The sequence below is a fragment of the Echinops telfairi genome, unplaced genomic scaffold, assembly GCF_000313985.2.
Source record: "Echinops telfairi isolate 266 unplaced genomic scaffold, ASM31398v2 ScPeMD7_2;HRSCAF=8, whole genome shotgun sequence".
Lineage (NCBI taxonomy): Eukaryota > Metazoa > Chordata > Mammalia > Afrosoricida > Tenrecidae > Echinops > Echinops telfairi.
In genome coordinates, this window is record NW_022103898.1 from 69,081,175 (window position 1) to 69,105,022 (window position 23,848).

The 23,848-nt window shown below is 44.9% G+C and overlaps 1 protein-coding gene across 2 annotated transcripts in view; it reads right to left on the reverse strand.

The window, feature by feature from the left end:
• Positions 1-387: 387 nt before the first annotated feature.
• SRGAP1 (SLIT-ROBO Rho GTPase activating protein 1) overlaps positions 388-23,848 on the reverse strand; it is a 326,600-nt gene continuing 303,139 nt past the window's right edge. For both annotated transcript variants that reach the window (XM_013004070.2, XM_004700482.2), the window contains exons 16-22: positions 20,617-20,722; positions 17,890-18,114; positions 16,209-16,288; positions 10,223-10,403; positions 9,111-9,245; positions 8,641-8,980; positions 388-5,317 (exon numbers count right to left, since the gene is read on the reverse strand). In XM_013004070.2, coding sequence (XP_012859524.1) covers positions 4,940-5,317; positions 8,641-8,980; positions 9,111-9,245; positions 10,223-10,403; positions 16,209-16,288; positions 17,890-18,114; positions 20,617-20,722 — 1,445 coding nt within the window. In that variant the 3' untranslated portion in view covers positions 388-4,939. The remainder of the gene's footprint in view (positions 5,318-8,640; positions 8,981-9,110; positions 9,246-10,222; positions 10,404-16,208; positions 16,289-17,889; positions 18,115-20,616; positions 20,723-23,848) is intronic.

The following is a 23,848-nucleotide window of genomic DNA, read 5'->3' on the forward strand; positions in this document are numbered from 1 at the left end:
ACAGTGTCACAGTGGTCACCAGGGGTGACGAGAGGAGGTGACAAGGAAGAGCCATTGCTCAGGAGGCACCGTGGAACAGGAGAGGGGGGGGGGGGCGCATAACAGGAAGAATGTAATCAGTGTCACACAGTGGTACGTGTAACGAAAAGTTGCCTTGGCAAATGGCTTGTTACATATCGTTTCACCAGAATTAAAAAAGAAAAAATACACTGAGTAGAAAATAAAAAACAAACCAAAACAAAAAACCCACCCAAGATGGTCGGGGTAGGGTGGGAAGTGTCATCTATCTTCACATTATTAAAAGGAACTCCGATCTCTGGGAGAAAAGCCTGGTGCAAAAGAGAAAGGAAGGAAGCGAAGGAAAAGACCACAGAGAATCACACCGACTCGGTAGCAGACACGGGCAGCCAGCACGGTCTCGTTTATTATAAAGGTACACGGAAGGGCAAACCCGACGACGCGGACGCCTGCGAGGGCACATGCCCAAGTGCACAGTACTCTACGTAAAAGTGCACTGACACAACAGAGGAACAACCTTCGTTTCCTCCAGAACAGGAAAAGCTCCCGCTTGGCCCCGCGAAACAGGCACAGGGGCGGGTGGGCTCGGCCGCACGGCGTGGGGTAGGAGACACAGGAAGGGCGGGCGGGAAAGGCACAGTCAGGGGGACAAGGGAGCCCAGGACCAGAGGGGACAACACTGAGCACCTGGCGCAGGAGGGTGGAGTGGAGAAGTTCTGAGAGCGGGGCTGCAGGGATGGGGCGGGTGGCGCGGGAGGGGTGGGTTGGGCCTTGAAGAATGCAACAGTACAAGAGCAAGGCTAAAACTCCTCTAAAATAGAAAGGCACTTTCACGTGTACATACGACGGATGTACATCGACACGATTAGCTAAGTCACAAGCAGGAAGCTACCAGTACTGCAACTGAGCAAACCGACAGTGAAGGACAATACTGATTTAACTCCGGGGCAGGAGCCACCCACCCGTGACGACGCGTGTAAATAGCAGTTTCTCCATTACAGTCACTTACTAGCCTTTACGTATCTAGAATCACCATCACACTACACATTGAACTTGAATGAATGCTCTACGGAGGAGGCATTCACAAATGCACAGCTTATATATTTTCTTTTACTAAACAGTTTCTAAGGGCAGCATTATGGAACCCAGTACAATGATTTAAACATACAAAATTCGTTACGTAGTTTAAAGATACAGGTACCCATCGCAATTATACCACATAAACTTTTTTTTTTAATTTAAAGAACGTATACTAGGGAAGTGAAAGCTCTGATGGTGTCTTTTACAGATGGGAATGAAGCTGTGCGGGTCACCACAGCCCTGCGTGGCTGGAGGGGGGTTTGCAGCCCAGGGGCTGGTGGGGAGGCGGCGCTGTCTTCATTTATGAGCTGCCCTGTGCTCCGGGCCTTTGGTTCAAGGCAGGACGACGGCCCAAATGTACTTCCTGTGTCCGTGACCTCTCGCTGCTGTGGTCAGGAATGCTTCTCCTCCTACAGTTTTCTAAAGCTACCCACCCACCGGCTTTCACTTTGGATTGCAGAGGCCCGCACTTTCAGGCCAAACTTGCTTCCGTTTGTAGACTCCCCCGTGTAAGGAGACCATCATCTTCCTCAAGCCCTTTCCTTTGCTTTAACTAGCCGCCAGTTTGGGGTCTGGCAAAACTATCAAGCAAGCTCTGAATATGCATCTCTGCCGCTGGAGCTCCATCTCCCGGATAACTGTTTACGGCATGCGGGAGACCAGGTGGGGCTTCTGCGAACTAGTGGATGGCTCGGTAGGCACCCAAATCAGTCCGTCGTGTGAACACGCTCAACAGGGCGAAACATTCTAGGAAACACTCCTAAAAGACGTGTCCTTTTACCTTCTCCTCTTTAGTCCAGCACCCACCTCACTCCCTTGACCGAGACCAGAAGCTGGCTTAGCAAATCTACTTACGTGAGTTCTACGGGTGGGCCGTGAGGATACAGTTGTCAGGTGTGCGCCTATGCTTGTGTACATGGGGTCAGGTGAGTGCTCACATGACACCCCTCTCCCCAAAGGCCCAGGGCCTCTGACCAGGGCCCTGACACTGGGCCCAGGAAAGGCCAACGACTCCTTCTCTCCTTCTGCCTTCCCCAGCCCCTCCTACCGATGGCTATAAAGGAGGCCAGGTACCAGGTGAGCCCACTCACCTGATGCAGCTTTTCGTGACCTTCCCTGTGTTCTTTTGGCCCCTTTGCCAAGGGTCATACTGTCTTACTCCTGGAACTGGAAGACTTACTGAGTCCTTACTAAGCAGTATTCTCCTCGTGGAACTGCCAAAAAGGCAAAAAAAAAAAAAAAAAAAGGCCTCTGGGTGACAACAGTGCGTAGGGAGAGGCTAGATCAGCCCAGGGATGGAGCCCTGCGTGATCGATTGCTTGGGGCTGGTTCCTCTGGGAAGGTACAGCTCTGAGGCTCTGGAGCGGCCTGATTTCTGTCGTCCAGAGCAGCAGCAGAGCCCTGCTTTGGTGGGCATAAGAACAAGCTGCTTTCCATCCTAAACGTAGACCACCAAGACGGGAGACTCGGAGTCTGAAGAGAGGAGCTTGCCAGAGTGAGAGCCACAAAGCTCCAGTTAAAGCTCGTAAAAGGGACAGAGAGTAATACATGAAAACACCTCTGCCCTAATGCTGTTAGCAGCTTACTCTTCTGTCAAACCAGGAAAGCTTTTCAATGTCCTTCCCCCCCTCTACTTTCTACACCTCCCTCGCCTTTCTTACGTCCAAGTGACTCTCTGCTTCTCTCCCCACACTGAGGCGCAGGGAAGCCGAACCCCAGTGGAGTGGGGCGAGAGCAGGGACTCTTGTTTAAAAGGGAAAGTGCTATTTGAAAGATAAGCCTGGTTGTGTCTCTGCAGGGTCTCAATGCGCTGACGGGACAGTAAAGCTCGAGAGAAAAGATAAGGGGTTGGACAAGATGAGCAGGGCCTCTTTTTCAAAATGGTGGGGGCCAGGGGGAGGCAGAAGAAAAGATGGTTCTGAAAATTTATTCATTTAAGTTGACCACACCTGGAAATACTTAAAAATAGACGCACTCTTTAACCCATCTGTGAAATTAGGGCTTGGCCAACAGCCAGCTTTGTGACTTTGAAAGTTAAGTCTATACCTTAATGTCATCTCTTCTTTCAACCTAGAAAACTGAGGTAGCGCTAAAATGATCTTGATTTAAGTAAAAACCCAGATTTCCCCCTGTATGATGCACGTGTCGATGAGCAGGCAGAGCGGAGGCTTATAATGCCCAGGTGCACCTGCAATGACTCCACTGACTGAAACCACGTTCAAGTCATCAAGAGACACGTGGTAGCTAGATGGACATCCCGGACAGTGCTAGAGGGGTTAGTTCTGGGCCATCTCCATCTGCTTTCTTGGGAACTGTCTGATCATCTAGAAATCGGGTGATAGAGCAGGTAAAATGCACAAACATTTACAGCTGAAAAAGCTGCTGCCAACAGGAGAAAGGTCATTTGTACTTTTTGTAGAAGGAGTGGAAAGAGACCTTTGTAAGACAGAGGGAAAACAGCATACATGTTGGCGGGAGAGACATCGCTGATGTCCTAGAACGCCAGAGAGAGAGGCCCCAGTGCAGCTTCAGCTGACCATGTGACCTAGGTAAAGACCACAAGCCCCCAAGAGGTCATGGTTCCTGTGCGCAAAATCAGGGAAGCTCATCCTGGAAGCATGAGGTAATCCTTCAGGTTGGCCGGGCTGTGCTGGCCCAGAGGGACACACAGAGGTGAGCGGGAACTGACTTGAGAATGATAAGGCCTCCACAGGAAGTTTAAAGGAACCAGGCTCATTTATTTAGGAGAAGAGAAGGCTGAGGGAACAGGAGACCTGAATACTACTGGTTCTCCATTGCCACAGATAACATAGGGGGGAGAGAAATATGTTCTAGGCGGTTATTAAACAACAGATTTCTAAAGGAGTTTGTTGAGTAGTGTGACCAGGAAGTCTTTTAATTAGACTCTCTGTTAGAGTTCATGAATTCTGGGGACAGGTTGGAAATCTTCCGGGGGCGGATCAGACTTTCAGAAGCTTTGGGGGAGGGCTGCAACTCTCTCTGGTCCCAGGTTCTGTTTGTGCTGTCCTGGCACCGCTTCCACCCTCATCCATGGAGCCTTCTCCCTGAACCCAGGGGAATTAAAAGTCAGCACCCAGCCCCAGGACCCACGGGGGCAACCACCAGTCTGTAGCATGAGCTGACCGTGCCTCAGAGTGGCTCCCTGGCAGCTCACGAATGCTACTTTCCGTTTTTAGCAACCCCGTGCAAAAGACCCACACTGGTTATACTCAACAAGGCCTGGAGCTTAGATTCTGACATCTTCCCATCTTTACGGACTCTCCCCAACTGGAAACCAAACCCACTGCTGAGGCGATTCCCACTCCCTGTAAGGGACCTTGTAAGGACAGAGTAGAATTGCCCCATAGGGTTTCCAAGGCCATAAATCTTTATGGAAGCAGACAGCCAGAGTTCTCCCATGGGGCAGTTGGTGGGTTTGAACCATCAATCTTTCAGTTCCCAGCCGAACATTTCAATCAGTGTGCCCCAGGGCTCTCTTCTGCCTCCCCGGGGCTACACTACATCTAAAGCCCAGTCAATGCAGAGCGGTGTTGCCTTCTTTACAATTGGTGCAGCATTGGATTTTCAAGTACGTCTAAGTGTTTCTATTGTCTTTAAAACGACATATGTCCAGTTATTAAAAAAAAACAACCAACATTACAAAATACAAATGCCCGTGTTAATTTCTCTAGTCTTAGACAGTACATTTGAGAACATAGAAAAGCCAAAAGATCTCCAGTTAAAAGCACAAACTAATGAAAGCTATGAATTGCTGACTTTTGTCACTAATCCTTTTTTTGTTTTTAAATTGCCGCCTCTGATGACCTTGCTCAGCTGGGTTTTACATGGTGCAAGACTTGTCTGTTGGACCCTGGGCAGGTGGGGCAGGTCCTATGGTAGGGTTTGTTTTTGGAAGAACGGCGGGTTTGGGCCGGAGGGCCGGTGGCTTCAGCTGAACGCCCATTCTGGGTGCCACCACTGGCTTGAAAGTACTCATGGTGTCACTGGAAGAGCTCGTGCTGCGGCGGATCTGCGGCTCGGAGCCCCTGAGGGCCATGCTGTGCAAAGGGCTGAGCGATTCCGTGGACGAAGTCGGAGTCGGAGAGTTTTTCGCCTGCTCCAAGGTATCCAGCACCACGTCAGGGGCATGCTTTGCTGTGCTCTGTCTCTCCAGTTCTCGGAGCTCGTTCAACGCAGTGTTCATCGTATCTTCAATGTCCTGTTGAGAAGCAACCAGAGACGACAGGCTGATGATCATGAACAGGCCAGTGAAGAGTAAGGATATTTGAACTTCATCACCCAAGGGCAGTCTGAACATAATGCCATCTCACATAGCGACTTCAACTCTGAATGTCCAGGGACCACGGTGGAGTGGCTATGAACATTTGTCAATCTCAGCTAGTACGTAAGCTTTAGTACTTTCTACCCTAAGGTGACCAGATTTTAACACTGGTAAAGCGGGACACCATTGATAAAACTCATATCCTGGCGAAATAGCCACATGGCAGCTGAAAACCGTATACCCTAGCTTGTCGTGCATTCTTTCCAAAGATCAGGACTTTTTAAAAACGCCGCAGGATGCGGGAAAAATTGTTAAAAATCGGGACTGTCCTGCTAAAAGCGGGACATCTGGTTACCTCGTTCTACCCGCACGCTGACTTGGTCACATTTTGATGAATGGTAAGAGAGCTTACCTCTAGCTATTACAGCAGTTTTGTAAGAAATGTGCACAGGAATGGAAAAAAATCAGACTTTGATATTCATTCATTCAACAAATGATTTCTGAGCATTTACTACACACTTGACTAACTGCTAGCAGTTTTTAAAAGTATGTTAAGCCTTCTCTCAAGGCCCCTATGAAAATGATACTGCCCCGAGAGGACTTTTACTGCTGGTGGGGTGTATGTGTGTGTTTTAATGTCACGATGACTGGGTGATATGGTTGGCACTAGTAGGTAGACAAAGCCAGAGATACCAGATATCTTGAAAGTGCTCTGGACAGCTTACTGGCAATGAAGAATTGTCATGCACGTTGTTCAACTTTCCTCCACATATTTTTAAGGTAAAACACTGAGCACAGTGTTGAATTTTCCAGGAATGCAACTACTATGTAAATGGAGAGAGAATTAAACTTTGCTTTGATTGAATGATATGAACAGGAGTTTAAAATTTTTTTTTTATTAAACCAGTTTTGAACGTCACATCACTATGGGAACGCTTTATGGAACTAGAATTAAAACCAATCCATACAATGCGCCTGTCAATATGCCGTTTTCATTATTGCCACTTATGATAATTCCACATACAAGTGGAAATATCTATTTCGTGTGTCTTCTAGGCGAGTCATGCCCAAGTATCGACTGAAATGTTTTCCTTAATATTTATTTTCCTTTACATTACATTTAGAGCTTTATATACTTTTCCAAATTATATGTACCAGCTGTGAGTTTATTTCAGTATAGTAAAGGGTAATTACAAAATGGCTCTTTAATAAAAGATGGGATGTTAGGGGAGCCAGCCTGGGCAGGTCTCTACTTATGTTCCTATGGCTCCTTCTACTATCTGGAGCATAACCCTTGCACAGGGCACACCAGTCATGGATGTCTCCATCCATTTTCCCATTGGACTTTGAGGGACTAATGATTTAACTCTGTATCCACTAAGCCCAGGATGGGACCTGGCGTGTGTACAGTAGGTGCTCAGTAAAGGGTTGTTCAGCGAATAGACAGAGCCGTGAATGTTAAGCTGCGGTCTCTAATAAAGAACAAACAGGGATCACATGTGGAACCTGTAATGCTTTAAAAACACCACCAGAGAGTCCATCAACTTATTTAATGAAAGGATCTGCATGGGTTTGTTTGTCCTCTTCCTGAAAGAGCATCATGATGGCATGCTGACCTGTCCTCATGGGAAAATCTGACGGCGAGAGACGGAAAAGAAAGCAAGGGAAAAGCTGCAAGCCACTGGGGGAGGATGACATCACGTGTCGAGTGATGATTTTCATATGTGACCTCTATTTGCCACTAAACATATGGTGTTAAATTAAAAAAACAAACAAATCATGTGTCCCAGAAAGAACATGTGCAGAGCCTGACTGATTAGGTGAGGTCTCACATTTTTATTTTGCAAGACCGACAGAAGAGAAGGGGCTCCTGATTAGGAGAAGCAAGAGGACGAAGGGACCGCCTGCTTTCCCATCCCAAGACCCCGTCCCCTCCTTCCCAAGTCAGGCTCGCCGGCTCGCCACAAGCAGCGGTGGAGGTTTCAAAGTGTTAGGTTCAGCGACAGCTACACATGACTGGGTTTAAGTAAGCCCCAAGATGTCACGTGTAGCGCTTTAAATAGAAATAAGAAGTCACGAGAGAGAAGATGTTTTGCTCTGAAACTGTTGTGCATTTAAAATCAGTTTAATGTAACAAAACAGACAAAACCCATGAAACCCCTCACCCTCTAGCTTATTCCCCAGTTTTAGTCAGGGCAGAGAGCATCATGGGGGCATCTGTCATAGCCAAGCAGGGCTCCGTGGTGCTTCTTATTACACTTCACCCATCTTTCACAGTTTCCTGTGTCTGTTCACTCCTGGGCCGCTCGCCCGGCTGCTCTAGTCGGTTAATTCGTAGGCTGCACGGAGAGGTGGAAGCTGCTTTACAGTCGCTTCAAGTCCCCTGTCACTGGCGGTCAGCGTGCTTTCTGACACTGGCCTACGCTGCCAGAGGAGCCGGAGGGCAAACCGGTAGGGCAATGGTCAAACTCCTCAATACGGTTTCACTACTGCTTTGCCAATCCTAACGCTTAGAAAACGTTACTAAGTCCTGTGCCCAGCCACTGGTGGGAAGTGGTGGCACGTGTGGGCTCACGTGAGGAAGGGTTCAGACTTCTTTTCTTCAAAAGGCTAACTAGCATGTATCACAATACTCAGCATGTTCTAAATCGAAAGTACTGTTTGCATCAAACAAATGTTTTTCTGTTCCTGGACTCTCCATTCTGTCCCCTCATCTGCCTTATTTTTGGAGATTTCTTTTTTTTTTTTAAATCAATTTATTGGGGCTCATACAATTCATCACAATACATAGATCAATTGTGTAAAGCACACCTACACATTTGTTGCCCTCATTATTCCCAAAATTCGCTTTCCTCTTGGGTTCCCGGAATCAGCTCAACCCCCCCCCCCCCCCCCCCCCCCCCCCCCCCCCACCCCCCATGAACCCTCATCTGCCTTATTTACCAGCCTTAGAATCCATTCAAGGCCTGGTAGAACTAGTCTTTCCTTCCTCATGACTAGGCCTCTAGACTTTTCTCTGGGCTCGTTCACAATGGCGAGTTTGAGGGTCTTGGGTCCTCCATTTCTGGCACACCTCTGTTTACATCAACACGACTCCACAATCTTGACTCTTCCAATGGTTCTTCAAAGGAGACCCACAGCTAGACCCTACAGAATGGGCTACTTTCCTTTTGACCCTTCAGTGGGTTCTACCCAAGAAACTTAGCTAGGACAGTGGAAGAGAGCTCCTTCGCCAACAACATTCCACTGGAAGCACTGACCTGAGCAATGGTCTCGGGGTCCAGCGGCTTGTGGTCACTGAAGCCTGGGTACTGCCCCGATGACGTGGACCTTCTAATAGGAGGGCTGTCCATCTTCTTGAGGGAGTCATGCCGACTGATGTTGGTCAGGCTGCCGTGGCCAGGCCGGCGCCTCCTCTCAGGACTGTCGTTGGTGAGGCCACGATTCTGCAGCAAGGCTCGGGGGTGACCGCCCAAGCTTGGGGAGCCCAGGTCAACTGAGGAGTTGGAAAGCGCATGGGGTGGGTGGAGGGGGCAATGGCCATCACTGGTCCTGCCAGGACGCCTTCCTGGAGGGGGAGGCTCTCCTCTCTTCCTTTGCCTAGACCCAGAGAGAGAACACAGGGGAGCTCATCACACTGGGGAGGACTGCAAGGCTGAGGGTCAGGGGTTGCCCAGAGCCCCTGGAGGACTAGACCCCGAGGAGCCTGAATATCCCAGATTCCACTTACCTGGCGAGGTAGCTGTCGGAATGACGGTCTGTTGGGGAGTTCATGTCCTTGGAAGAAGACCTGTCCTCAGTGACTGGCCCGCTGCTGGCCTCACTGTCTGCTTTTTGGCTCAGAGTATCTGAAAATGTATCATCCCTGAAACAATGAGAAGCAGGCGTGAGGGTCTTTTGCTAGAACATGGACAAAAAAGTGAGGGCCTTTACGAGTCCCTGGGCGGTGCAGATGGAAGTGGGAGACTCCAGTCCAGCCAGAGGCACCTCGGAAGAAAGGCCTGGCTCTAAGTGACACCAGGCTCTGACAGCCCATGGGGGTAGAGTTCTGCTCTGACACACATGGGGTTTCCATGGATCAGAACAGACTTGAGGGCAACTGGCGTTTTGGCTTTATTAATGTATCCAAGTCTCTCGTATCACGTACCTTTTTCTTTAATAAAAAAATACAACTTTGCTGCAGAAAAACGAGAAAATTTAAATATACAAACAGTGCAAAAAAAAATCACCTTAAATGCAGCATACTTACTGTATATACTCGTGTATAAGCTGAGTTTTTCGGCACATTTTTAATGCAGTTTTTGTGGTAAAATTAGGTGCCTCGGCTGGTATTCAGGTTGGCTTATACTCGAGTATATATATGGTAATTTGTTTCGATCATCTTCCGATGTCTTTAAATAAAGTTGCAACTAGGGATTTTTTATCAGCAACAAAACAAGACAAAATCTCTGGGGGGCAGTTCTTGTCAGTCCCGGTCCGCCTGCTTGAGGCGAGTAGAGGCCACAGATAGATACCGCGAGAAAAGCCAGGCCGCTTTTGAAATTAGCAGCATCATTTCAGCTTTTGAGCCCATTCTCTGCCCAAGTGATTTTTCTGCCAACCTAAAAAGTTCAAAAGGTGACTCCCGCTCTTTTTCATTCTAAACCTCCTGGCAAGAGTTTGGGAGATGGAAACCTTAAGGCTCCGTCCGCAGGGCGCAGGACTGTGCTCAACTCGGAAGGTGGTTTCTGTGGCCCTCCTGCACTTTTCTCAGGAGACCAAGCTCCTCTTAGGAGCGATCCCTGGCGCTTCCCGTCGGAAAGACTCGGGTGGCCGGGCGGCGCACGGGACGGGCCTACTCACATATCCTGCACCACGATGTACTGGTGAGGCACGAGGCCGTCGATCCCGTTGTGGCGGCCTTCCCACCAGTCCTCGGAGGCGCGGTGATGCAGCAGCAGGGAGGCGCCCTTCTTGAAAGACAGTTCTCTGGCAGACCGTCCAACGTAGTCAAACTTGGCTATTGCTTCTATGGGCTCGCATTCTACAAAGAACAGCCGAGAACATGGTGAGGGGCGGGGTGGGAAGGCAGGCGTGGTACACTGAGGCAGCAGGAGGCTTTCCGCAGAAACAAAGCGATTCCAGTCGCCAGACTGAACATGGCAACAAGCAAAGCGTGCTGGCAGGACAAAGCAGAAAGCATTCTTTCTGTCATCGGTTTCTTGGGCTCCCCCTGACCCCCAAAGGGCAGATTTAAAATTTCTATAACACCTTCCTAGAGATGAAATGTCAGTCTCTCTCTCTCTCACACACACATACATACCACCATCAACAACAAACATGTTAAACTTTGCGATGAGACAGACTCTTTCCTTGGGTTGCAGTATCTTCTACAACTGCTCCAATGTTCTCTTGCTGTTGATGGAGTGGCCCTTGTAGTGTGTTAATGCCATTTATAACACCGAGAAATCACTATTCCAGGACACACACAGAATTTATGCTTTTTTAGCTCGCTTTAAAGAAAATCAGGGTTTCCAAAATCAGCACACTAAAAACTACTCGAATACATTTCACTTCTTCATGCGCTTTTTTTGAGCACCAGCAAAGCCTCAGACCGGCGCCAACAGCAATGACGTTTTCTTTAACATCAGCAGTAACCACGAACCAACCATGTCTTAACTGCCCTCTACCCAAACTAGAAGTCTAGATTAAAAGTTGTACTTTCAGAGATCAAAGGATATTCAAGGGAATTTTATTGAGTGAAAAATCAAAACTCCATATGATTCCATTTATATCACCTTTATGAAATGGCATAATTACAGAGATGGAAAACAGATTGGTGACTGCCAGTGGTTAGGCCTGGGTGGGAGGAGGTGGGTGGGTAGGTGGGGCTGTGAAGGGGTAGACAAGGGCATCCAGTGATAGAACTGCTCTGTATTTTCACTGTGGTGGTGACCACATGTGATAAATGACTTAGAACTAATTACACACAACAAACACGTACTCCAGTACATTCAGGCTGGCGAAACCTGGGTCTGTTTGATGGACTGTATCGATGGCAATATCATGGTACTGTACTTCTATAAGGTATTTTCTTTGGTGAAAAGGCATATGGAATCTCACTGTATTATTTCTTAAAATTGCATGTGAATCTGTAATCATCTCAAAATAAAAATCAGGATAAAAAGGACACAAAACTCTGGAAAAGTAAGAATTGTAGTTTTGCCAAATTCTGAAGGCACATAAATGGCAAATTAAATAAGACAGTGAGAAGAGATGCATTTTGTGAATCAGCTTACTGCAAAGTGCCCTTCAGTCTAGGGTCTGGTAGCCTTTCTGCCCCTCTGTCACATCGAAGGGGTGACTTTATACGTCTACACTTGCAGATGAGGACAGAATCCTGGTTGACTTGAGATGGCAGGTACCAAAACGCACCCATCTCTCCCTAGGGGACGGAAACACCCATGTCCTCAGAACAGGGATGAAGAAAGCAAGCTTTTTGAGGAAGACATGCTGTGAACACAAACCCAGTGACACGCACTTTGTGAGCGCCTTCGTGTCTATGTCCACACGTTTATATTTGGCTTGACTAAACATTTTTACAGATGCCAGCATGGGACATAGTGTGCAACCTACAGACTTGTCCAAAGAAAACACAGAACCATCAGTGTTCTTTAATGTTATTCCACTGCACACATCTGTGTCTGCCAAGGGCTATTGACAATTATTTGATGGACCTATCTATTAACATATCTATATTTATAAAATTACAGTTTCATAATCATGACCTCTATGATGATCATCTTGACATTTTTAAGAAACACTAGTAATGGAATTACTGGGCTCTGTAATTTAAGTCAAATATGGAGAGGTTATGAAAGACTAACTAAATGCATAGAAGTATATTTGATTGGTAATCCTAGTGTATCAGCTAGAAATCCTCAGCATTTTCATTATTTTGCCTCTCTCCACTCCCGTGAGAAGGACTGCACCGTCAAGTCAATCAATAAGCTAGTTACACCGCGCAGTCCAGTCCCTGCAGAGCAGCTGAGCCTCTGGGTGTGGTAACAAACACAGCCCTTTCACAGAGAGCCTCCTAGTCCTTTAAGGTGCTAGGGAGACTTTGTAGAACACTGCTAATAGTATCAATATTAATAGCAAGAGTGTAACAGAGTAAGTTCATTTACCTGGGAGGTTATTATAATTTTGTGCAAAGGGGAAGACAATTTCAGCAGAGACCAACTGCCGACTCCATTCCTTGTCATTTTCTGTGACACTGCAGCACATCAGTTTTCTCTTTGGGACCGTGCTGTCCATTCCCTCCCCGTTCTCTTACCCACTGTCCTCACAGACGGTGGCTTTGTGCTGTGACAGCTTGCCTTTTGGAAACAAAAGCCGCTCCCTCTAGTGATACCATGACAGCGAAAATACAATACACCGGGGTGATCAAAGGGATAATCAATTCTCTAGTTAATTGAGCCAGAGAACTTTGGAGGATGGCTGTGGGCGAGATTATCTGTTTTGTAAGCAAGGCTTTTCTTATCAGCAAAATCAGAAGAATATGTTGTCGAATAACATTCTAATCAAACGGTATCTAATGCGCAAGCAGAGCACGAAGTAAAGCTGCACTCTAGTCCTCAAGAGGTAGGGAACATTGAGTGGTGGCACGGTGGTCAGACTGCTGTCTGGGAAGAGAGATGGCCGGAGCCTTCATCAGCCCCACCAGCGAAAGCCAGGAAAAGCTCAGGGAAGTTGGAGGTGAAAAAGGAATGGACCAGAGAGCGAAACAAAGAACCTCAAGACAACCGAAAGGAAGGTGGGAGAGGGAGGGCTTTGAGACTTTCAAAAGCAATGACACAGACATGAAAGTTTTTACTGTGAGGAGCTTCTTCTACTTTAAGTTTGAAAGTGTTAATTCAGCCTACATTTTTTTTTTTAATTCAGCCTACTTTTAAAGGCACAAGGAAACTTTCTTTTTTTAGTAGCTGGATGGTGGAAACAACAATTTTGATTAGTCTCCACCTGAAATTAACTAAAACTGAAAAAAATTAAGTTGCATTAATGAGCTATTAAGACAGTGATGAATACGTGAAGATCATAAAGAAAAAAAAAGAATGGAAGTGGAACCAAGAGAGGTTAGCAGAACACTAGGACATTTTTTCTGGAGCAAAGTTTTCCATCCTGGCTAATTTATACTGGAGATGCGTCCAGCACTTGCCCCAAAGATCCTACTCAGTGTCAGAAAGAACTAGAACGAGATCTATGATCTAGTCCTCAGAATTCACACATACATATACATGCATGCATACAAACATGCATACACACACTGACAAAGGACTGGGCAGGACAGTACTGTGTTCTGCTGTGCTAAGTGTCAGAACCAAGACAGTGGTACTGACAATACCGTGTGGAAAACGCTCTCTGAGAACCCCCCACATTCCAGTCTGCATGCAAATCTTCAACTTTAAATCATACTGCCTTGGGGGCCTAGAAAATCTCGAACCAGCTTGAATGTGGTCCCAGGCCAAACTAAATAGAAAACTTGGAGAAACTAACCTTCGATTAAGGTCAAGAGGAATTCCCACTGAGAGAATATCTCAGAAATATATGAAAAATAAGCAAAATGCATCAGAAAACAAGATTAAGACCCAATAGAAACAAATCTATAGCGACTTCAAGCTTTAGAATTATCAGGCATATAATCTGACCCATTAGAAAGCATTGACATTCAGGATCAAGCTGAAGAAAATTTAAAACAAATCCAAGAGACCCAAAGTACGACCTTGAGTTTATCCGACCTGAATCTCGAGAATACCTCAAGAATAGATTTGACATATTAAACACTAATGACATAAGACCTGATGATCTGTTGTAGGATACTCAAACCATCATTCATGAAGAAAACAAGAGCTCATTTAAAATACAGGAAAGAAAAGATCAGCACGGATGTCAGAAGAGACTCTGAAACTTGCCCTTAATTGTAGAGCAGTTAAAACAAATGGAAGAAATGATGAAGTCAAAGTGCTGAATAGAAAGTTTCGAGGGCTGGCTCATTATAATAAAACATATAAGGACCTAGAATTAGAAAACCAAAAAGGAAGAACAAGCTCAATCAATATTAAACTGACAGAACTTAAGAAAAAAAATTCAAGGCTCTAGTTGCAATACTGAAAGATTCTAGGCAAAATATTGAATGCTGCAGGAAGCATCCAAAGAAGATGGAGAGAATACAAAGAACCACTGTACCAAAAAGCACTAGCAAACATTCCACCATTTCAGGAGGTAGCATATGAGCAAGAAACAATGGTGCTGAAAGAAGTTCAGGCTGCACCGAATGCAGTATCCCAAAACACAGCTCCATGAATTCTAAATGAAATGTTTTAACAAACTGATGAAGCACATAAAGCACTCTATTGTCCATGCCAGTAAATTTGGAAGACGGCTACTTGGCCAACTGATTGTAAGGGATCCATGTTTGTACCCATTCTGAATAAAGGTGACCCAAGAGAATGCTCAAACTATAGAACAATATCATTGATATCACATGCCAGTAAAATTTTGCTGAAGATCATCCAACAATGATAATAGCAGTACACTGACAAGAAGCTGTCAAAGGTTCAGGCCAGATTCAGTAAAGATGTGGAACAAGGGATACCACTGCTGAGATCAAATGGATCTTGACTGAAAGCAGAGAATACCAGAAAGATGCTTAATTGTGTTTAATGACTGTGCCAAGGCATTACACTGTTTGGATCAAAACAAACTATGGATAACCTGAGAAGAATGGGCACTCCAGAACCCTTCATTGTGCTCGTGTGGAAATTGTACAGGAATAAAGAGTAGCTGTGCAACAGAACAGGGAAGACTGCATGGTTTCAAATCAGGAAAGGTGTGTGACAGGCTTGGATCCTCTCACCATATTTACTCACTACGTATGTGTAACAAATCAACAGAGGAGCTGTATTAAGTGAATAAGAATGTGGCATCAGGGTTGGAGGAAGGCTTATCACAACCTGCAATGTGCAGATGACAACCTTGCTTGCTGAAAGTGAAGAAGACTTGAAGCCCTTGCTGATGAAGATCACGAATTGCAGCCTTCAGTATGGATTACAACTCAATGTAAAGAAGACCACAATCCCCACAACAGGACCCCGCGGTAACATCGTGAGAAATGGAGACGAGGTTGAAGTTCTCAAAGATTTTGCGTTACTTTGCTCCACAATCAATGCTCAAGGAAGCAGCAGTCAAGAGATTAAAAGGTGGAGGGCAATAGGTAAATCTGCTGCAGAAGATCTCTTTAGAGTATTGAAAAGCAAGGAGGTTACTTTGAGGATTAAGGTGGGGCTGACCCAAGCCATGGGATTTTCAAATGCCTCATATGCATGTGAAAGTTGGCCTTTGATTAAAGAAGACCGAAGAATAATCAGTCCATTTGAATTGTGGTGTTGACGAATAATGAAAATACCATGGACTGCTAAAAGGACAAATTGATTTGTCTTGGAAGAAGTACAGCCAGAACACTACTTACAGGGAAATACAGTGAAACTTTATCTTATATACTTTGACTACATTTCAGGAGAAACCAGTCCCTTGTTTGGTGGAGTAGAGGGGCAGTGAAGGAGAGGCTTGGTTAAGTGGAGGCACAGTGAAGGGAGGAAGGTTCTCAAGGTGGTGGACTGACACCTGGCTGCAACAATGGGTTCAGGCACAGGAATTGTGAGGGTGGCCCAAGACAACGCAGTGCTCTGTTCTGTTGTGCTTCAGGTCGCTATGAGTGGGAGCGGACTTGATGGCACCTTAACAACAACTCCAACACCAACGACGACAGAGAGTAATCACAAGGGCATACCATCTTCACTGGTGTGGGGCTCTGTACCAGCATCCTGATCCACTTCTTCCAACGTACCATGCTCACTGTATGGGCTGTCACTGGAGCATGAATGGAAATCCAAATGACAATCAAGTGAGTGGAATTTAAGGGAAAAAAAGAAAGAAAAATTATCACTGAGAAGAAATGGTTAAGTCTTTGTAATGGGCAGAGGTACTGAGCCTCCTTTTCATGGAATGGAATCCTGGAGAATCCAGCTTACCTGGCCCAACAGGAGAGTCTATTTCTATATGTCAGGTTATTTTATAACTTTAACTTATAGAAAGTTATAAAATAACTTTGTCTTATCTATGGAAATACAATTTAGTTGGCTCCTTATGGACTAAAATTAGATCAGTTTTGCAAATCCATCTCCACATTCTTTTACTGCATAGAAACTGAAGTTTCTTTGAGTTTTTTTGAATTAATTATAGCATTTTTTCTCTGGTTCTTTCATCAGTAAGGAATTAAATAAAATCTTTGACACATGTTCATTTTATAACTCTATGAGAGACATAGTTTTATCCTCCTTCAAAATTTATCCTTTCACACTTACATCACCGCTCCATAAATATATGCTGATAAAAGGAATGTATGGGTCACAAATATAAATGTGATATTACTGTAGACCGAATGTATACGGCTTCACTGGGGGCAAGGGTAGCTGCTGTATTTTGACTTTCTTTGTAAAATGAGCAATCCCTGCAGGCGGCCCTAAGGAAGAATGGTCTAATCAGGGACACGTGATTGGCTACAATGCTCTTTATTATTATTATTTATTTTAAGGATTCTCATGAAATCTTTAATGGAGTTGAGGGTGAGAGGGATGAACAGAGTGGGGGCCACAGGGTAGGCTCAGGGGCAGGGGGAGTTTTGGTTTGTTTTTAAAACCCGTTTGGAAAAAGCAGCAGTCACAAATGGATCTAGGGTATAACACCTCATATACTGATCAGCTATCTGCCCAGTGGCTTGTTCATAAAATGAACAGGACAGCAGAGTTTACTAATCTACACTGGATACCGAAATACTACATAGGCCTGAGTACTATGAATGGTTAGGGAACTAAGTTGCTAACTGAAAGAATGGAAGTTTCCAGCCACCCAGAAGCACCTTAGAAGAACAGCTTCTGAAAAGATCTACTTCTGAAAGATTCAGCCACTGAAAACCCCACAGGGCACGGTTCTATTCCGACACAGCCCACGGGTAGGAAGTGACCTGATGGGGACTGGCTGGAATATGTCTCTGACACTAGCCTTGGAAAAAGAAGAGTTGCTCAGCAGGGCTGAGTTTCATTATCTGTCTCCCCTTATGTGTCCCCGGGCAGCACACGTGGTTTGTGCGCTCAGTGACTAACCCAAAGTTGGAGAAGTCACCACTAAAAAACTCGAGAAAAAGCACAGTTATGGAGTGTATTAATTGTTTGTACCACCCAGGCCCATGATAAAATAAAAGGGGCAGAGTTGGACATAAGTTTATAAGAAATTGGACTTGTCCACAGTGTTAGTGTTCTAACTTATCTTAAGTGTTATTAGTTCCCTGGTCCCACCCAACTTTTTAAAATGGGAATAATTTGGTGGCTTGTGGCCAGTTCTTTTTCCTAATTAAGTTGATGTGTATACTTCCATAATTTTTTCAGGGGAGGGACTAAGATTCTTAGACTTACCAGTAGTCATCTCCAGCCATGCATTTTTCGTAAATTGGACCATCCAGCTCTTTAGCATCTGGGAAAATAGTCTCATGGTGGATGATGATGGTTTTGACAATTTCATTCACATGAGCCTGGCACGACACCTGATCCTGTGTATCTGGGACAGGCATCAGTGTTGGGCCAAAGCAGATGGCCAGGTTATAAGCGTCCATCATGTTCTCATCACTGTACTGCGAAAGACTAGGAAAGGAAGCAAGAGAAGACGATGAAGAACAAGGGGGAAATGAGGGCCAATGTCTACTGAGCCTCTCCACACTCGGGAAATACTGATCTGAAACAGTCGCATTTAGTTTTACAATCAGAACAAAATATCCCATCCTACTGTAAATTGGCTCAGTAAGCTCCAAAGAAACCCCCAACACCCCAAGCCCCAAACCCTAAACCCAATATCAAGCAACTTACAGTCTTCCAGCTCGATAAGAAGTGAAAGTGGAATACCAGCACCGTATGCTTAAGATGAAGTGCATTTCCCCAACGTCACGGGGGATTGAACAGTAGCCACAGCGGTGGGGGCCATGATCAAATAAATGAGTGGCACGTGTAAACACTGTAGACAGATTCTAAAAGGCACTCAGGCACCAGGGGTATGAGGGCTGCCAAGAACCATCTTCATAAAGCTTTATGATTATCTATAAAGTTGTTCGACTACTCAAAAATGTTAATTTAAAAAATCAGATTTATTTTCTCCTGTGAATCTTAAAGAGTACTTACAAGAAATCAAAGTGTCATTTCTCTGTAGCCAATAAAAAGGAAGCAAATAGTAACTCTTTGTAAGCTTTATAATCTCCTTTTGGGCATGGCTACCCAAAGGAGGCAACCAGAGTGTCATGAGAGATACTGCGGATGCAAGACAAAGAAAAGGCTCCTGCAGCTGGCAAGGTACACACCTAGGGGCGGTTTCCAGTTTCTAGAACCCATTTCTAAATTCAATCCAATGGGTATTTGTGAGATATTCCTCACAAGCCACTCAAAACCAGCCAGCTCTCAATTGCTCTGCCTTTACCACAAGGGTCGGGGGCTCTTTGAGGAAGATGTTATCGTTCAGCATCTCGAATGTCAGCCTTGAAAGGAAATGTAAAATCCAGGTGAACAGGTGACAATCGGAAGGAGAAAAAGGAGGGACTCAACACTTTGTCAGATGGTGACTGAGACAAAGAGATTAAGCTCTCCCATGGCATGATACACTACCCTTTTTGGGAAATAGGATAGTCCGGACAGGAGGAAATACAAAAGCATAATTTCATCGGCTAACATATGCCTTTTCCTTCTGCCATTTCGCAAACATGCCATCTTAAAAAAACAGCAATGACAGCAAATGATCATGTTACTGATCATCTTGAAAACTGATGTAGGAACAAGTGAATTTCAGAGGAAGCTGGTCTAACTGTCCAAAGGCACAATTTCAGGGGAGGAGTAGCAGTCTGTCTTTCTGACTCTTTAATCTGCTGGCTTCAAAAATACATTACTTGCATATAAAGATTGATACCTAAACTTGGATTTTACAACTTAAAAAGAATAGCCTATTCTCTTACTTCAAAACTCCTGCCCTGAGTGTCCTACTTGAAGGCTGGGTCCTTGTCTCCGGATGAAAGCAGGTATGGGAAGGATCTGATGGCAGAAACATTGGAAGCAGTGCCAACCACATGATTCACAGTGCCTTTGCTATTGTGTCAGGATCCATGGAGAGTTAGATCTTGGTTAGCAGTCTGCTTTCCTAGTCTCTCCAGGAGCTGTGCGGCATAGTGGCCTATGTGCTGGGCTGCTAACCAGCTCTTTTTACTAGCCTGTCTGTAAGCTCCATTGAAAACTGTTCACCAGGGGCCACCCTGCTGGTATTGGAAATGCCAGTAGCCTATCTTCCAGCTTCATAGCAACACAAAAGCCACCATGATATGTTGTCACAAGTTAACAGATGGGCCAGTGAAAAAGAAAGGAAAAAAAACCCCAATTTTGGGGAGGAAGAATGCATGCCAGGACAAGATGACTCCCCCTTTCCCAAGCTTATTTGACAACCCCCGGTTTCTTCATTGCCAACACTGAACTGAGACGCTGGCTGGCAAGGGACTCAGAAAAAACATGGGGCAGAAGGTTGCTTTTATGATGGGGCCTGTGTGCCAGCAAGCAGCACCACTGAAAATCAGGTGGCCTTAAATGAAGAGTATAATTTCTCTGAAAAATCAGTGTAGTATTTTTAAGATTTCTTCTGTTACATTGTTTTGAGATATACCTTCTTCTTCACTCTATTGAATTTGCAAGAATGCTCTTTTTTTTTTGATCTGTGATAAATCTCATCTATAACTGCTCCCTTCCCCCCATCTTCAACATTAAAAACCACATTTTCTGCAGGGAGCAAGTGGTTTTCATAATTCTGACAAAATCATCCACGGCATTAAGTTTGGATGAAAGCTGAGAAATAGGCATTTCATTAGGGGTTCTCTGCCTAGCAAGCTGTGGATCCATTTGGCTCTTTATGGGTAGTTTCTGGGGCAGCGCTGGCATCCCTCATGCCACGACCTTGATCTGCTGAGGAAAGCCATGCCTTCAGCCTCGAGTCACCCACGTTCTCTCTGATGCCGCTGGTAAATGAAACCCAAAGGTACCTGTCACAGGACCCATGAACAAAGAAGCAGTGCAAATGGAATGAGGGTGAGCGTTTGGCAGAGTATTAGATCGCGTACTTACTGATTGAGGAAGGCAAAGAGGTACCTCATCACTATCAGGACCGACCTGGGCAGGGTCAGAAGGAGTTTGCGGATGTGAAGCGCCCTCTCATAGAGATTATCTATTCCTGAGGAAAGAAGACGACATGGTCAGGCTCCTTGTACTGGCCCCGCTTAGTGTAGTACACCTGTCCCAGGAACACACAGAAAGAGGAGCAGCCCGGGGAGACCAGCAGAGTGACTACGTGGTCGGCTGTGTACCACTACTGCTGAGGGTAACCTCTGACCCATCACTGTTTTCACTTCTTTCCATGGTCTTGGCCTTGAATAATGTAGAATTTTCCAGATTTGCAAAACCATTTTGAACTTGCTATTTCTAAAATTTCCATCCGGTAAGGTTTCAACTTTTTGTTGTATATTGACTAGTTTCTTAGGGCATGGCATGTCTAACCATATTCATTAATCCCGCATGTATGTATTTGGGTATTACTATTAAAAATAGTATTTTAATAATATGGTTGCTTTTATTTGTCTTCTTTCACCTTTTTTGTATTTGTATTAAAAAGCTATTAATTAACCAAAACTTATCATTAACTGTGTGTTAATACATATAAATCACTCCATAGTTCAATCATGGGAAGCATAATTGTACAATTGCTACCACAATCAGTTCCCAAATACTGTTTTTATACCTGGCCTCTGTGACATAGTCTCCCTTTAACCCTACCCCTGCAATTGTCCCCCTCCCCCACCCAAACAAAAACAAAGCCTTTATTCTACTTGCTGTCCCTATAGGCTCATTAATTCTGGGCTTCCCTTACCAAAAAACAGAAAAAGATATAACACAATCTCAAGAGGGTGACCCCCAATGACATAACACCTTTGAAATACACCCTAATATGAACAAACAAAACCAAAATAAAACAATGTCTGTCACAGGTTTGCTGGACTAACATATGTTAATATAGCCTATACAGCACTGCTATAATAGGACCATGTTTGTCTGCCCACCAACAGTTTACCCGTCTTGGTACAGCTGTCTTATGCTTTCTCAGACACCATATATTTTCTGACTAATGTTGTCAAGTTACAAGCATGTCTGAGGTAGAGTCCAGTCCAGCCAGTGGAGTTCCAGGGAATCTCACTGGAACATGCTGTGTGCCCCAGGACACACCCAGAAACCCAGGTCAGCGTGACACTCCCTCCCTAGGGCCTCAAAGTATTTTCAGTCATTCTTCCTCCAACTGGAGGTCGGTCCTCCCTCTTGTGTTCCCTCAGATATGTTTGCCCCTCTTCCCCTCTGCTGCATTGTTTTCCCCATCAGTATCCCTCATCTCTCTTGATAGGGCTGTCTACCTGTATGGGGGCACCTCATCATAGATTTACATGGCAACCACTCTGCAGACAACATCCCCTTCCCCTCCCTTGACCACTTGATCCTACCTGAGGTCAGGTGTCCTCTGGCAAAGTGACCTTCAAAACCCTTACCTAGAGGGGATGGTGTCTGGTTCAGTGGCACCAGTCATCCTCTCTACCAGGCTGTTGGACCCTGCAGACAGCAGACTGGATGCCCAACAAGCCCCAGCTTGTTCTCCTTGGTCCTCTGGCAGTGGCCTCAGACAGTATTTGTCCTTTTGTGATTAACTAACTTCACTCAGCATAGTGTCTTCCAGATCCCTCCACATCTTGAGGTGGTTTATGGTTTCATCGCTTTTTTAGGGATGTGTAGTATTCCATTACACGTGTATATACTAGTCTTTTTAATCCACTCTTCTACTGATGAGAATTTAGGCTGTTTCCAGTTTCTTGCTATTGTTCTTTCACTAATTCTTTAAAAAACACTTCTGAAAGCCTACTAAGCTTCAAGCACTGGGCTACACATTAGTGGTGGATCAGTAGATCCCTGCTTTCATACAACTTACAGAACTCCAATGATTAAAGTTATTTACACATCCTGTATTTTCTGTTGGGTGGGAAGAGGGGAGTGCCTAGGGTTTCCAAGTCTTATTTTACTTATTTCAATAAGAATATAAATTGTCTAAAATTTCTTAGTACTCAAGTGTAGGAAAAACCAAGACATTAGTACTACCAGCTCCTTCTTTGTCTAATGGACACATTTTACACCACATTTGTTACTTCATGTGACTAACACTGTGACTAGGCAGGGGAACGCTGTTGACCTCAATTACTGGATTGGGAAACCTTCTTTTAAGGTGAGGTGAAGGCTTACCCAAGATCGGTGGGCTGGCTGGAATGGATGGAGCTGGGGTAAGGCCTTATGTTTTTTTGTTTCACAACTTTGGCTCTCTTTCTTGGAGACCCCTAGTAGTGCTGTGGGTTAGGTGTCAGGCTGCTAATCTCAAGGTCAGCAGTTCAAATCCCCAGCTATCCCCTCAGGAGAAAGATGAGACTGTCTGCTCCTACAAAGATTTATAGTCCCCAAAGCCTATACAGGGTTGCTATGAATTGGAATTAATTCAATGACAGTGGGTTTTTGACATTTGTTCTTCATCTCTCCTTAGATAATCATATATCTTACTTGAAAGAGTCCTAAGCTCCTGACATCATAGTCAATTGATTCTCCGTCCACTTCGCTTTATGATTAAAAAAAGGCCCCCCCAGCCATGAATGTAGTTAACACACAAAGATCTCTACCTTGGTTTGCTTCACTGGCAACCTCATCCATCCTCAAGATTAAGACCATCAACTTCATGAGATGATACATTTGCTTAATTTTATCCCCCTGTGTGAAAGCTTAAGTTTTATTGTTTAGAGCTCAGAAGATCTCATTGCGAATTTCCCAGCTCAAGCCTTCTTTCTAATCTGGACCATCATTCATACCATTCTTGCTTCATTGCTGAAACACCAAATACTTTATTAGCAATATCATCAGGATTCCTGGGCAAACATCACATCCATTCCCACCTCTGAGTATGGCATAGTGTGAATTGTACCCCTGCCATCTTTTGGAAATGGGATTTCAGAAATTCTAACCATAACATAAATGAAACAATAACTATCATGCAGTCAATATTCCTGTAACATTTTGCTCTTCCAATAAAAACATAATTAACAATAGTGTGATTTAAGTAAACACATTTCTATTATTTCTACTTGGAAAATATTTAAAGATTAAAGAATAAAAACAAAACAGTAACATTGTGAACAAGGTCGGTTAGTAACATCCATGGAGTAGAAGTACCTTATTTAATAGCCTTTCCAGGCAGGGATCTTGAGGGATTTTTTTTTTTTTT